Below are 21,511 nucleotides of genomic sequence, written 5' to 3'. Positions count from 1 at the left end.
GAAAGTGGAAAGGGGTTTTAATAAATATTTAACTTCCTTTTAAAAAAAATGCATATGTACATATTTTTTTATGTAGCAAAATTTTATTTAGCATAAGAGTAAACAAATTACATTCAAATATCTAACCTGCGACCGGGCCACACGTAAAATGCTTGAGGCATGTCACACAACATCGTATATAGGAGTCATGTTAACCAGAAAAGCCTTAATTGATTTTAAGATCAAAAATGTATCATTTATACAAAGAGATTAATATATACTTATACGTATGTATATTATATAAAGGGAGTGTAAGCTAATGCAAACGAACAAAAAAAAATGTTGTTATATATTTTTCAGAAAATAAATTTGCAATAGTAAAAACAAGCAAACATTTTATTGCACTCGGACTGCTAAACCACGGTATGGGATGAATGTGACTTTATATGACATTAAGAAATGACACTTGAGAAAGTATATATTTCAATAGTATTCTTATCATTCACTTCCAATTCGAAACGATTCCCGCCTAAACATCCTAAACATCACGCCACAAAAACAGAGAAACAGCTGGGCAATGTAAACAGATGGAGAGAGAAAATTTTGTTTACAGCTTTGGCCGAGAGGGTAAAAGTGAGAGAAAAAGTAAAATGCAATAGTACTGTGCCGCTTGTGATTTCGGACGGCGCAAACTATCGCAGCAAATTCATGGACATATTGAAAAAAAAATTTATAGGTATCACTTATAACAGTGTGAAGAAGCAATTAAACTAAGTTAAATATCTTATCTACCAACAAAATATTACATATTTATCATTGCGCGACTAATAAATACATTAATATTATAACTGTTACCTTGCCGTCTACGAATTCCACGCCGTCAATTAAAAAAACACCTGGCGCCTTGCTCGTATGAACGTATTGGGATTCCCAAATTGTTTGTACACAATTTATTTTTTGATTGGATGTACATATTTTCGTAGAATAACCTACAGCTACATATACGCACATATCTAAAAATTAATAAATTGAACAAATTAAGGCAATCAATTTTCCACCGATAATATTGCTGGGAGAAGTAATAGAAAATTTATCATATTTGATAAATCTCATGGACCTCGTGACGATGGTAGACTCGCATAAATCCAAACAAGAGCAGCAGACTGATGAATACAAGGAAGAAAATGAAGTTGTAGAGTATTATGATGATAACTCGTCGGAACTATATTATTCAGAAGAATCCATAGATGATGATCCAACTGGGTTTGGCTTGTACGGTACAATTACAACGGCACAACTTAGGGAGGCACTCGAGGAGTCAATATCTGTCTCTACAGATAAAACCACAAAGTTGGAAATAGTGTTAAACCAAAACTATGGTGACCAGATAGTATATTTAGAATCGACAGAAACGATTGAAACTTCCGGTTTCCCATATATAATAATGTTTCACAGCTTTAAGGAACATGCGTCCAAATTACTTTGCTACACAGATTTGCTCTTTCAGTCTGCACAAAAATACGGTGACGGCATATGCTTTGCTGTAACAGACTTTGAAAACTACGAAGCCGTACTTAATTACAGACCTGGCACTGAATCTTACTGGAAGCGTTACAAGAAACTTGGTTTTAACAAACACCGGCGTCCGGACATTTTCGCAGTGGACACAGATCACCGTATTTACCGGTTTTTAAGCCCCCTTAATGCAAATAATTTAAAGAAATTCAGTGTTAAGTTAATGAATAATGAACTGTTTGAAACCGAACCAGTATCAGAAGATGACGAAGAGGGTTTTGTTCGTGTGGGCGTAGCGGTAAACTTCGAGCAGTTGGTGCTTAAAAGTGACGTTGATATATTTTTAGTGTTGTATGGCAGCAAATGTCCCTGCTCTCGTGAACTGATGCCAATTTTAGAGGAAGTGGGGCAGCTATTGCAGGATGAAGACATCATTATAGTAAAGATGAACGCAGAATCGAACTATTTGCCATTGAAATTTTATGCTTGGTATTACCCAACTATATACTACGTGAGGAGGGGCGACAAGAATAATTTAATAGAATTCAGTGGAGCGACACGTACAGTAAAAAACATTATCAAATTCATCGCCAAACATGCTACAGACGATCTACTGGAATATAATAGAAAAGGAAGATCGAGATTTGATTAGCTAATATTCCAAATAAATCCAAATAAACTTTAATGTTTTTACTCACCGAGTGCTCTTGCTATTGCAATGGCACACAATCGCGTAAAACAGCTGATTCTGATAGCATAGCAGTAAAGCAACAAATCCGTGAATAGTAACCAACAGTATACGGCCGACAACGGCATAAAGTAAAATTTTGTACCTAAAAAATGCATAAAATCGAAATACGTAACAAAATCGCAATATTTCTCGATCATAGAGAATTAATTAATCACATGTATAACAACGTTATAGGTGTACAAGAAGAAAAGTTCGAATTACGCGCTGAACTATTTTATTTTCATGAACGCCGGAGGGGTGTTGTGGATGCCAAAATAATTCAGCAATCAGAGAATGAAGTTCAACAATTGGCACTTGCAGAGAAAAAGTCGAAGAAACGAAAGGCAAATAAAGTCACTGCAATTGCAGAATTACAAGATTTGATAGCTCTAGCAGACGATCTTTTGCAGCTCCTGAAACAAGATAAACTTCTCGAACGACTTGTAAGCCATGATGAAAGTACTTTACCAAGCTATTGGGAGGAAATATCCACCGAAGATTTCCCTCGTTTTAATGGCGTCAATGCCACTGCCTCGTATCAACATTATCGCTTTGGAAAGTATTCCTATCTCATACCACCGCATTGTGAATTCTTCAATTCCGATGTTATAGAATTGCCAAAATTACTGCCACAACTGATGTCCAACTCAAAAGGTTTTGACCTCATTGTATTAGATCCACCATGGCGCAACAAATACATACGTCGTATAAAACGCGTCCGTCAAGAGCTGGGCTATCGGATGCTTAATACCGAGCAGCTGCGTCAAATGCCCATTAAGCAGTTGGTACATGAACGTAGTATAGTTGCAATTTGGTGTACCAACTCCAAAGATCTTCAGCGCGCAATTGTAGAGGAATTGTTGCCGGCATGGAATTTGCGTTTAAAACACACCTTGTACTGGTTAAAAATAAATACCAGCGGCAACTTGATCGGGCCAATAGATTTAGGGGGACAGAAAAAGCAACCATTTGAGATGCTTTACATAGCGTGTCATTTTGAAAGTCCGCAGGACTTCGGCGCCAGCCTGCAGAAAGTAACGGCAATTGTAAGTGTGCCAAGTGTTATCCACTCGCACAAGCCGCCGCTTCTGCCATGGCTAAGTGATGTGCTGCCTACAAAACCCAAATGTTTGGAGATATTTGCCCGCTATTTGAACCCACAATTCACTTCCGTAGGGTTAGAGGTATTTAAATTGATGGACGAACGCCTATACAGCTCTTACGGTGTTAATGCAACATCAAAATTAAGTAGTACTTCAGATTTTGTTTAAGTATTTTTCGTTTTATTGTTAAATGTTAATGAGAAAGTGCAAATTTTGTTTGTAGGTACTAGGCGGTGTATTGAACCACGTAACTAGCGTTTACGTTGCTTCGGCAAATAAATTCATGTCTATTTTTTAAGATTATTTTACCTCGCACTCGTTTGTAAGTATTCTAATGAACATATTTAAGAATCAATAAAAAGGTAAAGAGACGCTTTACAAAAAAATGCATTACGTGAAGAAATTTGAATATTTGCCCATATTGTTACAAGCCAAGTGTTTTATAAATTATAAGTAAGTTAGCGACATTAAAGTGATAATACGATTTTAATCATTCTGCCTTTGCCTTCGTCTTTATTCCTGACCCTGAGCAGCGGCAGCGGGATTCACAATATCATCGCCTCTCTTTTTCGAGCCTGATACAATATCGTCGATGCGAAGCAGCAAAATAGCGGTTTCCACAGCCGTCTTATATGTTTGCATTTTCACGGCTAATGGCTCCCAGATACCTTTGACGTTCATATCGACAATTTCACCGGATTCACCATCAATACCCCAAGCGCATACGCCATCACCTAAAACCGGAAAACAAATGGGTTAGATGTTGTGGGATTGAATCGTCAGTATTTCCTTTCTCACCTGAGTGGGAAGCATGCTTTGCGCGCAGCGCTGTCAAAGTACGTATAGTATTGGCACCGCAATTCTGTGCCAGAGTACGTGGTATGATTTCCAGAGCCTGAGCCACAGCAGTATAAGGACCTTTTCGCTGTTTACGCGACAGCAATTGTGAAACAGCCATCTCGATGGCACCGCCACCAGCTACCAAGCGTGGCTCGATAATCAAATTGCGTGCAACATGAAGAGCATCTTGCAGATTGCGTTCTGTTTCATTTAGTATATCTTTTGATGCACCTCGGAGCAAAATAGTGCATGCCTTGGGCTCCTTACAGTTGGTGATAAATGTAAAGTACTCATCACCAATTTTCTTAATCTCAAAAAGTCCAGCCCCGGTACCAACATCTTTTTCTGTCAGTTCTTCGGTACGATTCACAATCGTAGCACCACAAGCGCGTGCTATACGCAGATTATCCGTTTTACGCAGACGACGAATAGCAGTAATTCCGGCCTTTAGCAAGTAATGTTGCGCCAAGTCGGAAACACCCTTTTCAGTGAACACAATATCGGGTTTGACGGCAATGATATCGGCGCAGATGCGTTGCACAAATTCTTCTTCGATTTGAAGCATCCGTGTGAAATCCTGTTCACCAATGATTTCCACGTTGGTTTGACTCTCGCCTTTTTTGTATTCCAGAGAACAGTCTAGTAACAGGATGCGTGGATTTTCAATGTAACGTCTCATCTTAGGGTGTGTCACGTCTTTGTTTATCATAACGCCTTTTAACACACATGACTCATCGATACTTCCACCGGGAATCTTCTCCACTTTGGCATATCTATAAACATAAAATCAACTTGTTTACAAAACAAAGCTAAGAAAAATCCTTAATTGCTTACCGTTTAATGTCTACCTCTAAACGTCCATTTTCATTCAATGCAACGGTCTCAACAGCGTCAAGTGCAATTTTCACGGCTAAATCAGACCATTTTCCAATGAATTTTGTGCCCACGCATGCCTTAACGACTTCAGCCATTTTATTCTTGTTATTCACATCCAGCGGTACGCTAAGATCTGTCTGTAAATGTTTTATGATATCTTCCAAGGCCTCGCGGTACGCACGAATTATGACTGTGGGATGAATCTGTTGCTGCAAAAATGGCTCGGCAGCAGCAAGCATCTCCCCTGCCAACACAATTACAGAGGTGGTGCCGTCGCCTACCTCCTCGTCTTGTGTGCGTGCAATTTCAATCATGCTCTTAGCAGCTGGATGCTGAACGGTAATTTCGCGCAAAATAGCATTACCATCATTTGTCATCACGATGCCGCCCATGGGGTCCATGAGCATCTTTAGCATTGCCTGGGGGCCAAGACAGGTGCGAATAACATCAGCAATTGCCTTTCAAAGAAAAAATTAAAGTTTTCATATCATATGTTCAAGAATATTCACTCTAATTTATTGCGGTACTATGAGTCACGCAAACATGTTCTCACCTTTCCGGCATTGATATTCTCCAGCTGCACCTTACGACCGGATTCTCGCTTTGTATTTTGGCCTATGTGCAAACATATTAGCAAACTTTATCTTGCCTTTTTGTAAACTTATCATACTTACTTAATACAAGTATAGGTTGTTGCCCTCCAAACATTTTAGACAAATTTTATTCAACTTTTTCACACCTAATTGAAATCACTCGTGCAACAATCGCGTGCGGCTAGTCGTCGTCGAAATACGTTCGAATGACATGAGTAATGTTTTGTGAGGTTATGTGAACTTTCCACTGCACTGTAATAGCTGTCAAATCTTACAAGTATGAAATAGCAAGCCAATGTTTACCTGCTTTAAATGTAATAAGATAGAAAGGTGTGAATAGATGGCTCGTTGAGTGCAGGACGTGTTTATTAGGCATTTTGTGATATATCTTACTTTAAGCCTAAATTAGAGGTGCCGTCCAGAACGCCCCAATTTTTAGGTGCAGAAACTAAAGAAAACATAACATAAAAGTACGTTCACATATGCAGTAATTAACAATAAATACACAAAATTAATCTACCCGTTCACATATGACAGATTACCTGCAAAATTGACAATCAGCTTTCAATATTGCTTTGAAAGATTTTTCTTCACAGAAATTGCTATTGTGAAATAAATATATGAAGTTTTTGGTTTGTTAAATTATTATTAACGATATGCAGAAAAGGCAAGGGGAATGAATAGCTAATTTAACTGCGCAATTGTTTATTACTAGAACAGTTGGATGAAATCCATAAACGACGTTTACTAAAGTTTCAAAAAATTATGACAGCAATACGCATGCGAATTTCGATATTATATTTTATAATAAGTAATAAAAGGACATGCTTTTTTCTGTTATATGAATGCATAATTAATAATACCTAACAAAAATTGTATTAGAACTACGTTTACAAACCTGTTTTCTTTTCCGGCCTCTATTTTATTTAGTTTTTATTTTGATGTTTTTCTGTATACGCATAAAAATAATGATCTATTACACAGAAAACACAGGGTTGTATGCCAAAAAGTATCGTTATTATCTAGGATTATTTTATAATCTCAGATTTCGGCAGATACATTTTTTTTTTTGGAAATCTCGATTTTTAATTATGGATTGGGAGTTAGGTACAAAAAAGTAGATCATCTTCTCATATAATTCGCGAATTACTTGGAGAGCTTACAATCTGTCCCAATTTGTATGAGAAGTGGTTTGCATTTGTGTAAGTTTGAGCGTCGATTTCAGTATGCAAACTTAAGCGAAGATAGAAAGCAACCCTGTCTAATGGAAAAACACAAATACATATATCTCGAGGTGCGTTTATGTAATATTAGGCGTATATGTTTATATTTCAAGGTTTCATAATTCAGATGTCTAGATGAATACCCCTATTATGCTTTATTGGTGGTATTACTTTCAGATTCTATAAAACCAGGACAACCGTGATTTGTCTAACCCTGTGTTAAACAGCTGATTTTACAGCCAATTGTTTATAAATGTTATAAATACATAGATTAAATATGGTCGCAGAGCTGTAAAAGAGATTTAAAGAATAATGGACTCTAAAAAGATATCATTCGGGTTTAGCAAAATATCCAAAAATACCAATTTGTTCCCAATAAATAAAGGAAAGGAAAAAGTAGAAACCAAAATAGAGCTTATAAAATGTTTAGAAGGTCAAGAAATAAAATTAGTGGAGTAAGTAAAAACTTGAAGGAATCTTAATAAATTAGTCTACAATTGATTCAACATTACAGAGAGAAGAAACCCGAAGCTTTAATAGTTATACCTTTAAAGGAAAACACCAAAACTTCTGCTGCACTCGCCAGTTTGATTAAAAGACGCGCTGTTTTATTAGGCGAAGCAGACGAACCGCCACCTGAAGAACCCGTATGCAAAGAAGTCTCTACCACAACCAATGGCAAAAGTGGATATGCCAACAGCGAGAGTTTGGAGGAAATGGCGGCACGCGAATTACTAGCTTCAGTACAAAATAACGGTAGCGAGCCAGTTGACCAAAATCTTGTGCTACCTGCTTTGAAAGCAGACGAGTTACCACTTGAGGGCGCTAAACAGTCGTCAATGGACGATTATGAGAGTATCCCTATAGAACAATTTGGTAAAGCTATGTTACGGGGTATGGGCTGGGTAGAGCCCGTTCAAAAAAAAGGTAAACCGACAGAAGATGAAATGCCATTCGTCCGTCCAAAGGGAATGGGTTTGGGTGCTGATAAAGCACTAAAGAAGCAGCCTTTACTAGTAGCTCCCGAAAAGAATGAAGTGCTTGAAGTCAAGAAACAGGCGTATGTGCGCATACTGGGTGGAAAGCATAAAGACTTGTATGGTCAAATAGAGGGTTTCGACGATCATGCTGGACGCGTGATTGTCAAAATGGCAATTGGCGGAGCTAAAGAAGCATTTAACGAGTTTTTATGTCAACCAGTATCTAGAAAAGAGTTCGCACAATACGGAAAATGCATCAGTAAGTGCTAAAGAACAAAAGTAAATATAATAGCTAACGTTACCTTATTTCCAGATACAGCGAAATATGAAGAATATAAAAGAATGGAAAATGAACATGGACAAATTGTTATTAAAAAGGAGGAAACCGATACAAAGTTAAGTGGGTATAATAAAAAGAGCGAATATAAAAATGAATTTGACGACAACAGCAAATCTGAAAATAATGGCAGAGATAAACGCGATGAAAGGCGAACAAATAATTGGCCCATATCGAAATCGACACAACAAAGTAAGTACGAGAGCGGAAGGCAGCGTTGTGATAATCAGAGCAGTTCCCGCCGCCCTCACTCCAGTAATGGTGACCGAGAAGAAGACACCAGACGACGTGACGATTATAAGAGTAGCAACTCGCGACGTTATGTGTTAGATGAGCAACGGAGTGGCTCTAGTCGTCGAGAACGTTACGATGAACGCCGCAATGATGAAGGTAAACTCAAGCGTGCATCATCAAGGGGCACCAGTCGGACAGATTATGAACAGCAGCGTATGCCATCAGCTAGTGGTAGTAGCAGACGTCAACAGTACACCGATGATACCAGTGCTTCTTCAGGTACGGACAGCGATTCAGACTCGGCTTATGAGCGTAAGCATAAAAAGAAATCAAGCCACAAGTCAAAAGCTAAAAAGAAGGATGCTAAAAAATCGAAACGTAAGCACCGACATAGAGCAACCGACACAGAGATCTCGTCGAACAGTGATAGTGCAGAGGATGAAGATGCAAATCGAAATAGGCGGGAAAAGAAGCAGCACAAGAAGAAGACGAAGAAGAGCAAGAAGCCCCGTTCAAGGTCCCGTTCTCATGACCGTAGCAGCAGGAGGTGACTTTTGCTGAAGCGATAATGAATTCCATACGTAATTTAGCTTATGCTTAAACTGGAGTCATTAGAATCTTATATGAAAATGAAACTCATTTGTTCACAATTATTTGAGTAACCCTCATTCATAATGTAAACACGTACGTACTAATTTTTTAGGTATTATATGTATTTAATATTTGTGAAATAATCGTGTTTGTATTTAAATATGTATTTCGCCAGTAGGAAAAATGCTTAACTATACTTTAGGGTTCGAACACTTAATTTCTTTCACATTAAATAAATCACAATTACAATGAGATTACTTGGATGTAAGCCTTTAAATGCGTAAATGAATCACGATGGCGACAAAGTCGAAATGATAGATGAAGATGGTAATTCCAGTACTATTTGAGATATCTTATCTCGTCGATAAGTGACTCGAGATTTTCTTATAGGATTATGAACGAGTACTCAACTGGATGTTATCAAAGGTTATTTTTTTGTTTAATGGCACTAAGCTTTAATGGTAACATTTTAAAGAAATGTCCACTTTCTTGTGATGTAAAACTACATGAAATAAGTATTATTGGTTGATGAAGTATTTTGCATTCTTTATAACTACATTCGATTGCAAATTTTTTGGTGATTTGCTTAAATATTTGTTCAATGTGTCTTTGATGTTTTAGATAAAGCTTACTCACTAGAAATCTATGTAGTAGAGGATCAAACTTTCAATACAGAATATCGTAATATTTAATATCTATTTGATAAATTTGCGCATATTCGCTCATTATTTATTATTTAAATTCTTAATATTTCATGATTTCGATAATTTAATTAGCTTTGGTCATATGCTTTTTACATTAAATGGAAATGTTGAACATAAAAAGGTGCAATCAGCATATGGAGTTTCCATGAAGTTTTGTTATAAATGACATTATGAACCTATAATGCCACAAATTCATAGCTAAGACAAATAAATTATTTAAAATGTAAAAGAAGATCGTGCGTGAAGTGTAGAACGAAATTTGAAAAAAAAAAACCCACAAAAAAAAACACCCGTGCAATGTCTATCGGACATGCTTAGAACGTATTTCTTTCGATAAATCTGCTCATTTCTCACCCACTCCTTAATCAGCTTTCTTATTTTTTTCACGCAACTGCTGTAGTTTAGAGTTCACGGCGCAGCCAAAGTAATCTTTGATCTTGTAGAAAACGCCTTTTTCCTGTATGCCCGGATACAAAGTCAGCACCATGGTAATCAAATACATGAGAAGTAGATTATTTATTATGGCGCCAATCCAAGCGAGTGACAACAGTGCAACGCTCATAATGGTTACAAACTGCAAAAGTAATTTATTCCGTATGTTAAATAAATTTCAAATACACATTTCTTTGAGCCCGCTATACACATAAATATTAATATCATATATTAACAACTAATATAGTTCCCATACTCACCAAAGTCGATTTACGCTCCTTAGCAGAGAAGAGGTACTCATACCACCCGCCAAGCATTAATTTAAGATTGCACAACTGCGTGCAGACTCGCTCAAATTGTTCCTCCTGATTTCCATTCCAATTATCTGGGCTGAAGAAAAACCGCGACACTGATGGATAAACGAAATCTATTGCCAGCGCAAAGAGACCCGCCAATGCCAGCGTTGTCACCGTTGACATATCTAATGCCCATAGCAGCAAGTAGAATGTCGTAATTGCTGCAGCAATGACTGCTGGATAAAAACTCTTCTCCCAGCTTAACACCGAATCTAGGTGTACGATGAGATTACGCCACGGCTCCAAGTCGTGCTTTAATTTATTGTAAGCGCGCTTCTGAAAGTCCATTTATACAACCATCCAAATAAAACCACCAGTATGAAATTCACGAAAGCGACACAAAAATAATGAATTGAGATTGTAATAAAGATATATGAAAACAAAATATTTTTTCAGGGTGCATGAGTGTAATTTTGAATGCTTATTTCGCTATATGGAGAAAAGTGAAAAATTCAATTACTTACCTGTTCAACAGACATTTTCTCTTGTCAAAATTGAGTTCTGCTTGGAAAGAACAAATGCAGTTTCTCGTAGAATAGAATGCTATATTTTTTCTCGTTTGGTAAAATCAATAGGCTTTTTACTGGAAAAGCACAGAAATTATACCAACCTCACACTCTTTTGACCTATGCGTTTTCCTTATTATACTGCGCTTCGACTTTTCCGCTGTGCTTTGTGCGCTTTCCTTGTTTGTTGTTTTTCTCGGCTTTTGTTTGTTGTTTTGCAAGAACCGTTCCCTTTGAAATATGAGCGACAGGGATGATTCAGCAGAGCTATTATTGCTGTTAATCTTTATGGGAGGTTAGCACTGAGCGATTTTCGACAATGTAATAATACGTTCACATATGCATTAATCACCTATAAATCCACCAAATTAATCTACCCGTTCACATATGGCAGATTACTTGGAAAATTGACAATCAGCTTTCAAATCTGCTTTGAGAGGTTTTTCTTCATAGAAATTATTTTGGTGGAATATTTCGGTGTATTAGGTTTCATTAATTATTATTGACGATATGAAGAAAATACATGGACAAGGAATAGCTAATTAATTTGCGCAATTAATTGGCTACTAATAATAAATAGTTGGAGGAAATCCGTATGCGACGTCTACTGAGGCTGCAAAAAAATTATGGCAGCAATGCGCATGGGATATTTTATATTACATTTTATAATAAGTAATAAGATGAGAAAACGTTTATGGACACGCGCTTTTTTCTGTAAAATGAATCCCTAATTAATAATATTTAACATACATATAATATATAAAAATATAAAAATAATATATAAAAAAAAACATAATTCTATTTACAGATCTATTTTCTTTGCCGGCATCCATTTCATTTAGTTTTTATTTTGATGTTTCTCCTTACATTCGTAATAATAATTATCGATAACACAGGGTTGTATGACGAAAAGAATCGTTATTATCTAGGATTACAGTAGGTTCTGTTTTTATGCGGCTTTTTTTTATGCGGTTTTGAAATAGTGCGGTTTTTTTTTAAATTACAAAATGCATGTCGACCTATCGGGAATTGTACATATAAACAAGATTCTAAACCAGCTAAGCAAAAACTCATCACAGATTACATCAGAAATGCTAACCCTACAAATATGGAACCGCCTGCATAACTATCTAGATCAGACGTGTACATTTCCTAAAGTGACGAAAGTGAATTTACGGCAAATCCTAAACGAACGCGCAACATATGGGTATTGTCTGAATCTATTTCTGACTTAAATTTATTTTTCGATTCTGACGTTTCTTAAATAAAGATATAATTTTCAAAAATACAATATTTTGTTTATGCGATTTTATTTAATTATTTCAGATTCATGCGGTCTATGGAACGTATCTATAGTTATAATATGGGACTAGTGCCCTTTTTTATGCGATTTTATTACATTATTTCAGATTTATGCGGTTTTAGCATTTGAAACGTATCTACAGTTTTACTATAGAACTAGTAGCTTTTTTATGCTGTTTTTTTTTATGCTGTTTCTTGCGGAACGTATCTACCGCATAAAAACAGAACCTACTGTATTTTATAATCTCAGATTTTGGGAGAGAAATTTAACGAATTGACATTGTAGTAAAGATATATGAAATCGCGCTTTTTAATTACGGATTTTGAGTTAAGCGCGCAAAAGTAGATCATCTACTTATATGGGAACGTATTATAATTTCGCTGAAATAATATTCAAAACATACTTCATAAAATCTTGATGTAACTCTGTAGTTATAGAAAACTACTTTTCGTTATTGCTTCTTATGGCACCATTAAGCGTATGAACTAAATGGGATATCTATGTATTCGAAATCGTTATGCTTAGGAAATTAAAACACAACGGTTCGACTTGCTAGGTCAAATCATATGTTTATCTAGTTAATATGTCATTGATTTACCCAAATTCGCTTAGGCGGTAATAGTTTCACTCAATAAAAATAGAAGTTTAATACCAATGAAGTACATTGATCTGGATTCGCTTCCTTTTATTTGGAGTTTCATTACTCCAAATTTTTGACATTTTTCAGATGTAAACATTAAGCATAGCTTTGCCACATTGGCTCTGGACGAGTTCGTCTAAATTTTAATACCTAAACTAATACTCTAATGGAGTTTTGCAGCACTGTTTCAATTAAGGAAAACAGCAACTTAACTATGCGAGCTCGTCTGGCAGCCTGAATTGTTAGTTCAATTTGAATTTCTTTGCTTTTATCAAATATACACATACATACTATATAAAATCCTTATTTATTAAATGTTTACCGATTAGTCTTACCAAACATTAGTTAAAAATGTTATATATAGCAATATAATAAGTTGTTTGTCATTGCTGTATGAATACTAAAAACTGTAAAGAAATTGGTGTACAGTTCTCGCTCGCTCTAACAAATTTCACAGTTCAAATAAGTTTGAGAAGAGTGGGTAAAAATGTTATAAAAGCACCTGGTACAAATGAACATATGTTGGCAACGCAGGAAGAAAGCTGCCTTAAATTACATTTTTTTGCTTTCGCAAATTTTTCGTCAAGTTAATCGAGCATACAGAGCCGGGAAATAGCTAATAGAAGAATATAAATCTTGATACAAATTGGGCCTCTTCCTTTCGCAGAGTTAGCAAGTGGCGAATAGATGAAGCAACTGCTACAAATGAACATGCATATAGCGGCAACGCGGAAAGAGAACTGTCTTAAATTACATAGGTTGGTAAGGCAGTGCGTCGAATGAGCTATGGCCATACTCGCTAGCGGCGAATCTTATGCTGAAAACAGTGAACGACGTAAGCGCAGTCCCCTGTCAGCTGTTAAGATCAAACTAATGAGAACCCCATGTAAATGAAAAATTCCTTCCTTCCGTATCTTAGAATCGTAGATTTTATTTCACGATATTTGAAAAATCCCGTAAACTCCTGTCAACTGAGTACTCTCTCACCACACAGTGCTGCCAAGCAGTACATCTCGAAATCATTTACAAAATAAACTTAGAAAAGTTATAATTTTTATTAAAATAACTTAAAAACACTGTTGATTAATGTTAATTATAGATAAATGAACTATTTGCATTTGTTGGTTTTTGGTTTGGCTTATTAAACAATGAAAAATTGTAACTGATAACGCGGATGTGTGAAAAAGTGTGAAAGCAAAAATGTTAATAGCAACCGATGCATTGTGTAAATATGTAATTAAAAGAACGTAGTTGTTCTCACGGGATACGTTTTTGTGCTCGTTAGGGGCTGCGGTAAGGGACTGTGTACGTCGTTCACTGTTTTCAGCATTACTCGCTAACTTTGTTGTTGCTTTCGCATACAAATTTTTCGTTAAGAACAGAACTATAGGCAAGCAAATTCATATAAGCATCTGATTTTTTGTTGTTGATAAAGGAGTTTATCAAGCCAAAGAATGATTAAATACGAGATTACACCTTCCCGTGACGTCAGTACAGAGAAAAAGCAAACCACAAGAAAACGATATCTGCTTTTTGCCCACGGCGTCATCGGTAACTGCAATTAAAAAAACTGGAACTGAAGGTATTGTTATAAATCCATGCTTTCACAATTTAACGCATGACACTTGATTCTTATTGTATTGTCTAATTAAAAAATTGCATATTCACTAAGCCGTTCACCCTTCCGTTCCATAGTATCGTAGATTTTATTTTGGATAGTTTCCGTAGAATCGCGCCAGCTGATTGCTCTATCACCACACAGTGTTGCCAAACAGTACATTTCGAAATCATTTACAAAATGAACGTTGAAAAATTTTAATTTTTATTAAACTCACTTAAAAACATTGTTGAATAATGTTAATTATAGATAAATGAACTATTTGGATTTGGTGGTTTTTAACTTTGGTATATTACACAATGAAAAATTGTTGGATGTTGACAGATCAACCGTCGGTAAACGTTTGCACGCGATAGGAGTGGTCCAGATAGCAGGTAAATGGGTGCCACATCAATTGAAGGAGAGAGACATCGAGAGACGTGTAGATGCTTCTTGAACGGTAGAAAAGAAACAGATATTTCACCTTCGGGTGACCATCTGTTCCGATTAATGCAGTCAGCCCTTATTGGGGAGCGGTTGACTTCTTACAAGAGCACCGCAAACTGGCTCAATGAATGGATCAAGTCAAAAGAACTCGAATTTTTCGTCAGAGGAATCCGTATGCTACCTAAAAGATGGAGTAAAGTTGTAGCTTCCAATGGCACACACTTCACATAATATCATGTATTATTTAATTGTTTAAACAATTCGTAACTTTGGCTAAGAAAAGACGGAAACTTATTCCCCTACCAATAAAAAATAGTAGTTCTATATAAAAGAAATTTCAGATTTATTTCAAACAAAATCAACGTCAAAGTTTATGTTCTAAAAAAAAAAAACTAAAACTAAGGTCGCATTATTTTTTGTTTTAAGTAGAAGGGAAAGCTCATTTAAAGAATAAAATTCTATGCCAGTATCCGACATATTGCTTAAATATCCTATGTTTAAAGTCGATTAAAATTTAAAAAATCCAGTTTTTCAATGTTAAATAGAAAATTTTACAAGTTAAGATTACATGTTATTCCACAGTATTTTCCTTGTTTTGTGTAATTTTACATTTATGTATAAAATATTTACTTCATTTACGTACTAGGTCTTTAATATTTAATACAATGTACATTATAACAAAAATAAAAAAAACGAAACAGAAAATTAAACATGAAATACAAAGCAGTATGAGAGCCGCAACCACATCTTGCGATTAGTGTAAGAAGTGAAAGCAATGAGACATGTGCAGACGCGATATCAATTTTTATATTTTTTAAATTAAATAGTTTTAGAATTACGGCAAAATAAAAAAAAATTCCAAAACGAAAAAAAGTAATAAATGCAAATATCTTTTAACATTGCTGATCACAAATTCGCGCCTGCACCGTCATTAAAATATGTGTGTATTGTAATACGAAAGCATCTTTCGTTGTTACTTTCAGTTATTTGGATATTGCCATCAAGCTTGTATGCTGTTTACGGTTCTCTCCAGCTCATGGTTTCACTATTGTTCTAAATTGCTGCTACAGTATTTTTTGTGCCGTATTTAGGTTTTTTCCTCCTTTTCCTTGTTATAACGCTCAAGCTCTTTCAGGAATTGCGCTTTCGGTTTCATCACATTTGGACGATCGCCCCGACAATTCGGGCAGAACCACTTTCCTTTCGGTTTTAGCACTAGTGAAACGCAAGAAAAATGGAACCACTCGATGGGACACAGGTCGTTATCGCAGAGTATCATTTCACCAAAAGATATCTGTAAAAAAAATATTTAATAAATATTTTTTATATGCATTAAGAAATCTTATTATTTCACATATATTTTTACACACCTGATTGCATACACAGTACGTTGGCTCATCTGGATCGATAGGATCCGGAGGCGGTGTTTCTTCGCGTACACTCGCCTGTGTTGATGATTGACCGCCGCGCGTCTTTCTCTTCTTTTTCTTCCCAGAATTATTACTACTACCCGCTCCAGTGCCGGAAATACTTCCACCACCTGTTCCACCACTGCCACCACTACTTTGATGTTGGGTATTGTGCTTTTTCTGACCAGCCCCGCTGCTAACTGATGCCTTTTGTCCTGATTGACGTTCATTACTACCACCTCCGTTACTACCACCTTCATTAGCAGAATTTGATTCATTTCCACCAAACTCCATATTGCTATTGTTAGCGACCGCGTTCTCGATACGCCTCCTTGACCGTTTACTGACCGTACGCTGATTTTCAACACCTGCTACGGCAGCAGTCCCCACGGCGCTGGTGCCATTGACAGTGCCACTGCCCATTGTACCATTACTTGTATGGCTCGATCGTTCAGAATTTGGTGTAGAACCGCCACCTCCAGCACCTCCCGACGAACCACCTAAAACGAATTTTCATTTATTAACTGCCCGAGATAACAGCTGATAATTTCTTACCATTTGCACAATATGCATTATTTTCTCGAGTTGGACTTGAGGGCCGTGCCTGTTTCGATGGTGTAGGACCTCCAATATCATCGCCATGCTGAAGTTGATCAATTCGACTCTGTTGTTGCTGCATTTCCTCTTTGATATCGAGGTTCTTTTGGTCAGTATCAAGTTGCCGTGTTTTATGATCGATGAGCTCTTGTAATAAATTTACTATTTGCATTTTCTCATCACCCAATTCCTGTGCTTGTATGAGACTCTGTTGCATGCGTGCTATAGCTCGAGCACGCCTTGTACAATTCGCATCACTGGCGTTGTTATTTTGGAGCGAACGCCACAAATCGTAATAGTGATCAACATCACGTAGTAGGCCTAGATAATTATAAATATTTAATGAAAGTTTCGCAATCACAATTGCAGGGGCACCTTGCCGCAAAAGGTTATGTATAGCTAACCGATTAGCCTGCCATCCATTGGAATACTTACTCCTATACTGAACATCTATATCACGTATGCGTGACAAATGCCGTTGTACATCGTCTGGAAGATTTTCCACCGAGTCTATGTAATTATCGACATATGTAGCCGAGTAAAGGAGCGCTTCAGTAGAAACGGGATTCAACATTTTGCTGCTACTTTAAATTTTAGGAGCCACATTAAACAAGACTGGCCCTTTTTCACTTGCTTCCAGTCGTTATGTGGTACAACAGCACTTGACAACTCCTGCACTTTATTGGGCATATAATACAGAAATAATTTTAATGTATTTTGACAATATTTTAGGGAAAATCTCCAAACTTTTCCTATTTGTTGAGATGTTTAACGAATCTCTGTGGCGTATTTGTGGAACGTACCAGTGGTCCTCTTTCGTCGACTGTACTAATATGGATTTTATTACGTGAAAAGTAATAGAATTTAATTGAAACCAGAAGCAGGGCTGCATGGTAACCAAAATTACAAAATTACGAAATCTCTCGACAAACATCCAAAATCTCTCAAAAATAATCACACATAGCCAACACAATTAAATTCAGCAAAAAAATCGATTACATTTAGTCATCGAGTGGTATTTCTTATGAGTAATCGTGAATCGTGCTTCGCTAGCTTATCGCCGGTTATTTGATTTGATTATTTCATTCACTTTGCGTCTTTTGTACCGATTGGACCATTAAACATTTGTATCGTTTGCTATCGCTATCGTTCATTCGTTATTTCGCTTTTATCCGGTTTATATTCCTTGTTTGGTTGCATTTCATTTTGTAGTACCGCTACATCGTAAAGCATTTTGTGAAGTGTGCGAATCTGCATTTAAGGGATTTATACATATTAAAATTGTGGTAAATTAAAAAGTGTTGAGTACTAAAGCGGTAAACTAAATATTGACTAATTTCCCCAAGTGTTGACGTGCGCGAAATTTGATTCGTACTGTAATACCGCATTTTAATAAATTTGACCATTTAATACTGCAAAGCCAATATCAGGAAAAATGATCAGCAACAGCAACAGCAACTTCGCCGGCATTACCGACAACAACAAGCCCACTAGCAAGTAAGTAAATGATTCCGTAAGCAATTATTGCTAAATGCAAATGTTTTCTCATTTTTCTAATTGTAAATTACGAATAATGAAAGATTTAGATATTCTCGTTGTATTTGCAATCTTCCGTTGCTTCTTTGCTCCGTTTTTGACAGTCAGGTCTCGTGGTGCCTTTTTACATCCTGCATTTGGCAACGCATGTGTGCCATCAAAAAGGAATTGTGATAAATGAAAAGTGTACGGCTGCGCGGCTATCTTTTTATAAGTACATACATATAGATTAAGATAAAAGAAGGCATCTGGAATAAATGAAGGACCAGAACAATAAAGGAGTAGTAAGAGGCCCCTGTAGGGAAGTAGTTTTTTATACATGCTTTTGTAGCTCTCGAATATTTTAGTATCGATTTTAGCAAAACTAGCGTGTACATGCACTATATGTACAATAATATGTAGATAAGTGTGTGTACATACATACATACGGCAGCATGCATTCTGGTTGCATACTTGCAAATGTAAATTACTGCATTTACTGCTCATGTATGTACACATAGTAGAAAAAGTCTGCGTTCACCTATGCAAATATTCTTTGCATTAGAAAAAGTTCAAAACAATAAATATTTCAGAAATTTTTTTTATTTATTTATTTTTTTATTTTATTTAGTTCACTTAAACGTAACTATCACACATATTTCGCTACCAATAACAAAATCCAATTTAAAATGAGATCACATAAAATTAAAAAGGCCATTCAAACTAAACGGAAAAAGTTTGCGTTCACTTGAATAATAATAAAATAAAAGGCTTAAGATCATAGAAATGTTTTAAAATTAATAAATAGCTGGATATCCACGCCTTTTTATGACTTCTAGAAGGCGTCTTTTCATTGATCCAACTAGTTTGGCTGTTATTTCTGGACTTATGGCTTCCCATTCCTCTTTAAGCGCGTTCTTAACCATTTCCTTGCTAGTTATTGTACGCTCTCGTATTTTTTTTTCTAGAACGTCCCATAAGTGCTCAATGGGGTTAAGGTCAGGTGATTGTGGGTGTGTGCGAAGTTGTTTTGGAACATTATACAAAAACCACAACCTAACAATCTCTGCTGTGTGTTTCGGGTCGTTTTCCTGTTGGAAAACAAATCTTTCACCGAGTCCCAGTTTGATTGCACTTTCTCTCAAATTCGTTTTTAAAATATCGAGATAATCATGTCTGTTCATTATCGACTCAATAAACTGTATATTTTCCCCGCCCGAACTAGCCATACACCCCCATATCATGGCACCTCCTCCCCCATGCTTTACCGTAGGTACCAGATTTTGCTTTCCAAGTGCCGTTCCGTTTTTCCTCCAAATAATTTTACGACCTTTTATCCCGTAAATGCAAAACTTGCTCTCATCTGAAAAAATCACACTATTCCAAAACTCAGGTGGCTTGTTTACGTATTCCTTGGCGAAAGCCATCCGCTTAAGTCGATTTACTCGCGATATGAAGGGTTTTTTTTGGGGCCACTCTGCCGTTAAATCTGATTCTTTTTAGAATTTTTCTTACTGTATCTGGATGTACTTTCTTTTGGTATTTTACTTCTATGCCTTTTGAAATTTGGCTTGCTGTTAGTCGTGGATTAGACTTCACAAGAATAGTTATGTTGCGTTCTTCTCTTTCCGTACAATGGCGTACAATGATTTTCCTTTCACCAATATCTATTTCTTTTCGCCTTTGGTCCATAGTAACAAAAAATGTATTTCTAATATCAATTTTTCCCTCTTTAGATTTGTTCTTAACCGCGTCAACTACATGAATGATTTAAAATTAAATTTAACGTAATTGCCATGCAAATAATCGTCACTATTCGAAATGAACGCACACTTTTTTTGCTCAGCCTATTTAAGAAACTGTACTACAATCCCGTTATCTGAACACGACGCAGCTCAAACTCCAAAAAATTTTGTTCATACCCTCTACGAATAATTTTCTTTGAAATAAGTGAAAATAAATAACTGAGAGTTTTAAGATAAACACGTTAAATTATTTTAATACTTTATAACAGTGGGTGAACACAGACTTTTTCTACCATGTGTATATGAATGTAGGAACAGTGGCACAGAAATCTTCAAGTACAATTTTTTTTATTACAAATTTTTGCTTGCGCCACAATTTTTTTAGATAAAACAATATAAACAAAATTTACAACCAGCTTTTATTTGGGATACAATTGGTTTTAGTAATTCAAAATTCTAAAATTGTTTCTACATATAAATCTGCTGCCCACTAATTCTGGCACAAAATATTGTGGACACTTTATAAACAAAATGGAATTAACATTTAATATCAATACCAGAAATTATTTTCCAAAGTTTATTTTGGTCGCGCTTTTGCGTAGGAACTTAGGTATTGGATTCAAAGTACTTCACCCCAATTTTTTTTTAAATTAAGTTCGATTTTGGACCAAAATTTGTCTCTCTGTCATCAGCCGACTTTATTTTAAAGCGCGTTTATCATAGATTTAGCTGAAAATATTATATTTATGTTTTAATTTAAGCTGCGGTTTCTTTGCTCTCTTTCTTGTATACTTTCAAGTATGTATACATATGCGTATTGAATATTTATTTCAGTAAAAATTTATTCAAAATTACTGAAAAAAAATACAAAAAAAAAAAAAATTATAAAAAACTGCAAGCTGATCCAAGCGCGAGATAAATCTTTATTGTACTTTAACTGATTAAAATTAAGAAACTCATTCATTTATTTATAAAAATGCAATTTCTGAAGAACATAACCACATACATACATACATACATAGCACAGAAGTAGAGCGTTCAGCATTTCTTATCACGAGGTTCTAGAATATAGAGCGTTCTGGGGCGTTTCAATTGTTAATTGTTTTCCTTTTGCCTCAACATCAAAGGTAGCTTTGCGAACAGAGAGCGATAAGTTGACTGACGAGCTGCTGATATTATTTTTAATTCCGCTTCTTTGTTGTTAACGCAGCATACGCTTTTCGGCACCTACATATGAGTTTTTGTAACCCTACATAAAA

General features: G+C 36.0%; 6 protein-coding genes across 7 annotated transcripts; 3 read left to right on the top strand and 3 right to left on the bottom strand.

The window, feature by feature from the left end:
- The first annotated feature begins 688 nt into the window (after positions 1 to 688).
- LOC129245311 (uncharacterized) lies at positions 689 to 2,163 on the top strand. Its single transcript, XM_054883398.1, has one exon. It carries the CDS (start codon positions 1,091 to 1,093, stop codon positions 2,144 to 2,146), a length of 1,056 nt encoding a protein of 351 aa, XP_054739373.1. The 5' UTR covers positions 689 to 1,090; the 3' UTR covers positions 2,147 to 2,163.
- Positions 2,164 to 2,334: 171 nt separating this feature from the next.
- LOC129245302 (N(6)-adenine-specific methyltransferase METTL4) lies at positions 2,335 to 3,730 on the top strand. The gene has a single exon (XM_054883386.1). The coding sequence runs from the start codon at positions 2,335 to 2,337 to the stop codon at positions 3,493 to 3,495; it is 1,161 nt and encodes a 386-aa protein (XP_054739361.1). The 3' UTR covers positions 3,496 to 3,730.
- LOC129245291 (T-complex protein 1 subunit gamma) lies at positions 3,486 to 5,851 on the bottom strand. Its single transcript, XM_054883375.1, has 5 exons — positions 5,718 to 5,851; positions 5,597 to 5,658; positions 5,002 to 5,501; positions 4,126 to 4,940; positions 3,486 to 4,061 (listed from the first exon to the last, which is right to left on the bottom strand). The coding sequence occupies exons 1-5, from the start codon at positions 5,749 to 5,751 to the stop codon at positions 3,841 to 3,843; spliced, it is 1,632 nt and encodes a 543-aa protein (XP_054739350.1). The 5' UTR covers positions 5,752 to 5,851; the 3' UTR covers positions 3,486 to 3,840.
- Positions 5,852 to 7,124: 1,273 nt separating this feature from the next.
- LOC129249928 (G-patch domain and KOW motifs-containing protein) lies at positions 7,125 to 9,980 on the top strand. Its single transcript, XM_054889597.1, has 3 exons — positions 7,125 to 7,314; positions 7,374 to 8,098; positions 8,153 to 9,980. Exons 1-3 carry the CDS (start codon positions 7,172 to 7,174, stop codon positions 8,959 to 8,961), a joined length of 1,677 nt encoding a protein of 558 aa, XP_054745572.1. The 5' UTR covers positions 7,125 to 7,171; the 3' UTR covers positions 8,962 to 9,980.
- Positions 9,100 to 11,193, bottom strand: LOC129249938 (ADP-ribosylation factor-like protein 6-interacting protein 1). 2 transcript variants are annotated; one of them, XM_054889612.1, is made up of 3 exons: positions 10,958 to 11,193; positions 10,398 to 10,766; positions 9,100 to 10,279 (listed from the first exon to the last, which is right to left on the bottom strand). In XM_054889612.1, exons 1-3 carry the CDS (start codon positions 10,970 to 10,972, stop codon positions 10,067 to 10,069), a joined length of 597 nt encoding a protein of 198 aa, XP_054745587.1. In that variant the 5' UTR covers positions 10,973 to 11,193; the 3' UTR covers positions 9,100 to 10,066. The 2 variants fall into 2 exon arrangements, with proteins under 2 accessions (XP_054745587.1, XP_054745578.1); XM_054889603.1 differs by having other exon boundaries at positions 10,398 to 10,769; positions 10,958 to 11,190.
- A 4,176-nt stretch (positions 11,194 to 15,369) lies between these two features.
- LOC129235970 (inhibitor of growth protein 1) lies at positions 15,370 to 17,808 on the bottom strand. The gene is made up of 4 exons (XM_054870073.1): positions 17,428 to 17,808; positions 16,951 to 17,313; positions 16,357 to 16,895; positions 15,370 to 16,280 (listed from the first exon to the last, which is right to left on the bottom strand). Exons 1-4 carry the CDS (start codon positions 17,564 to 17,566, stop codon positions 16,074 to 16,076), a joined length of 1,248 nt encoding a protein of 415 aa, XP_054726048.1. The 5' UTR covers positions 17,567 to 17,808; the 3' UTR covers positions 15,370 to 16,073.
- Between the last annotated feature and the right edge of the window lie 3,703 nt (positions 17,809 to 21,511).

The sequence above is a fragment of the Anastrepha obliqua genome, chromosome 1, assembly GCF_027943255.1.
Source record: "Anastrepha obliqua isolate idAnaObli1 chromosome 1, idAnaObli1_1.0, whole genome shotgun sequence".
In the NCBI taxonomy this organism is placed as follows: Eukaryota; Metazoa; Arthropoda; class Insecta; order Diptera; family Tephritidae; genus Anastrepha; species Anastrepha obliqua.
The sequence above is the reverse complement of the archived record's forward strand: the minus strand, read 5'-3'. Positions and strand labels throughout refer to the sequence as shown.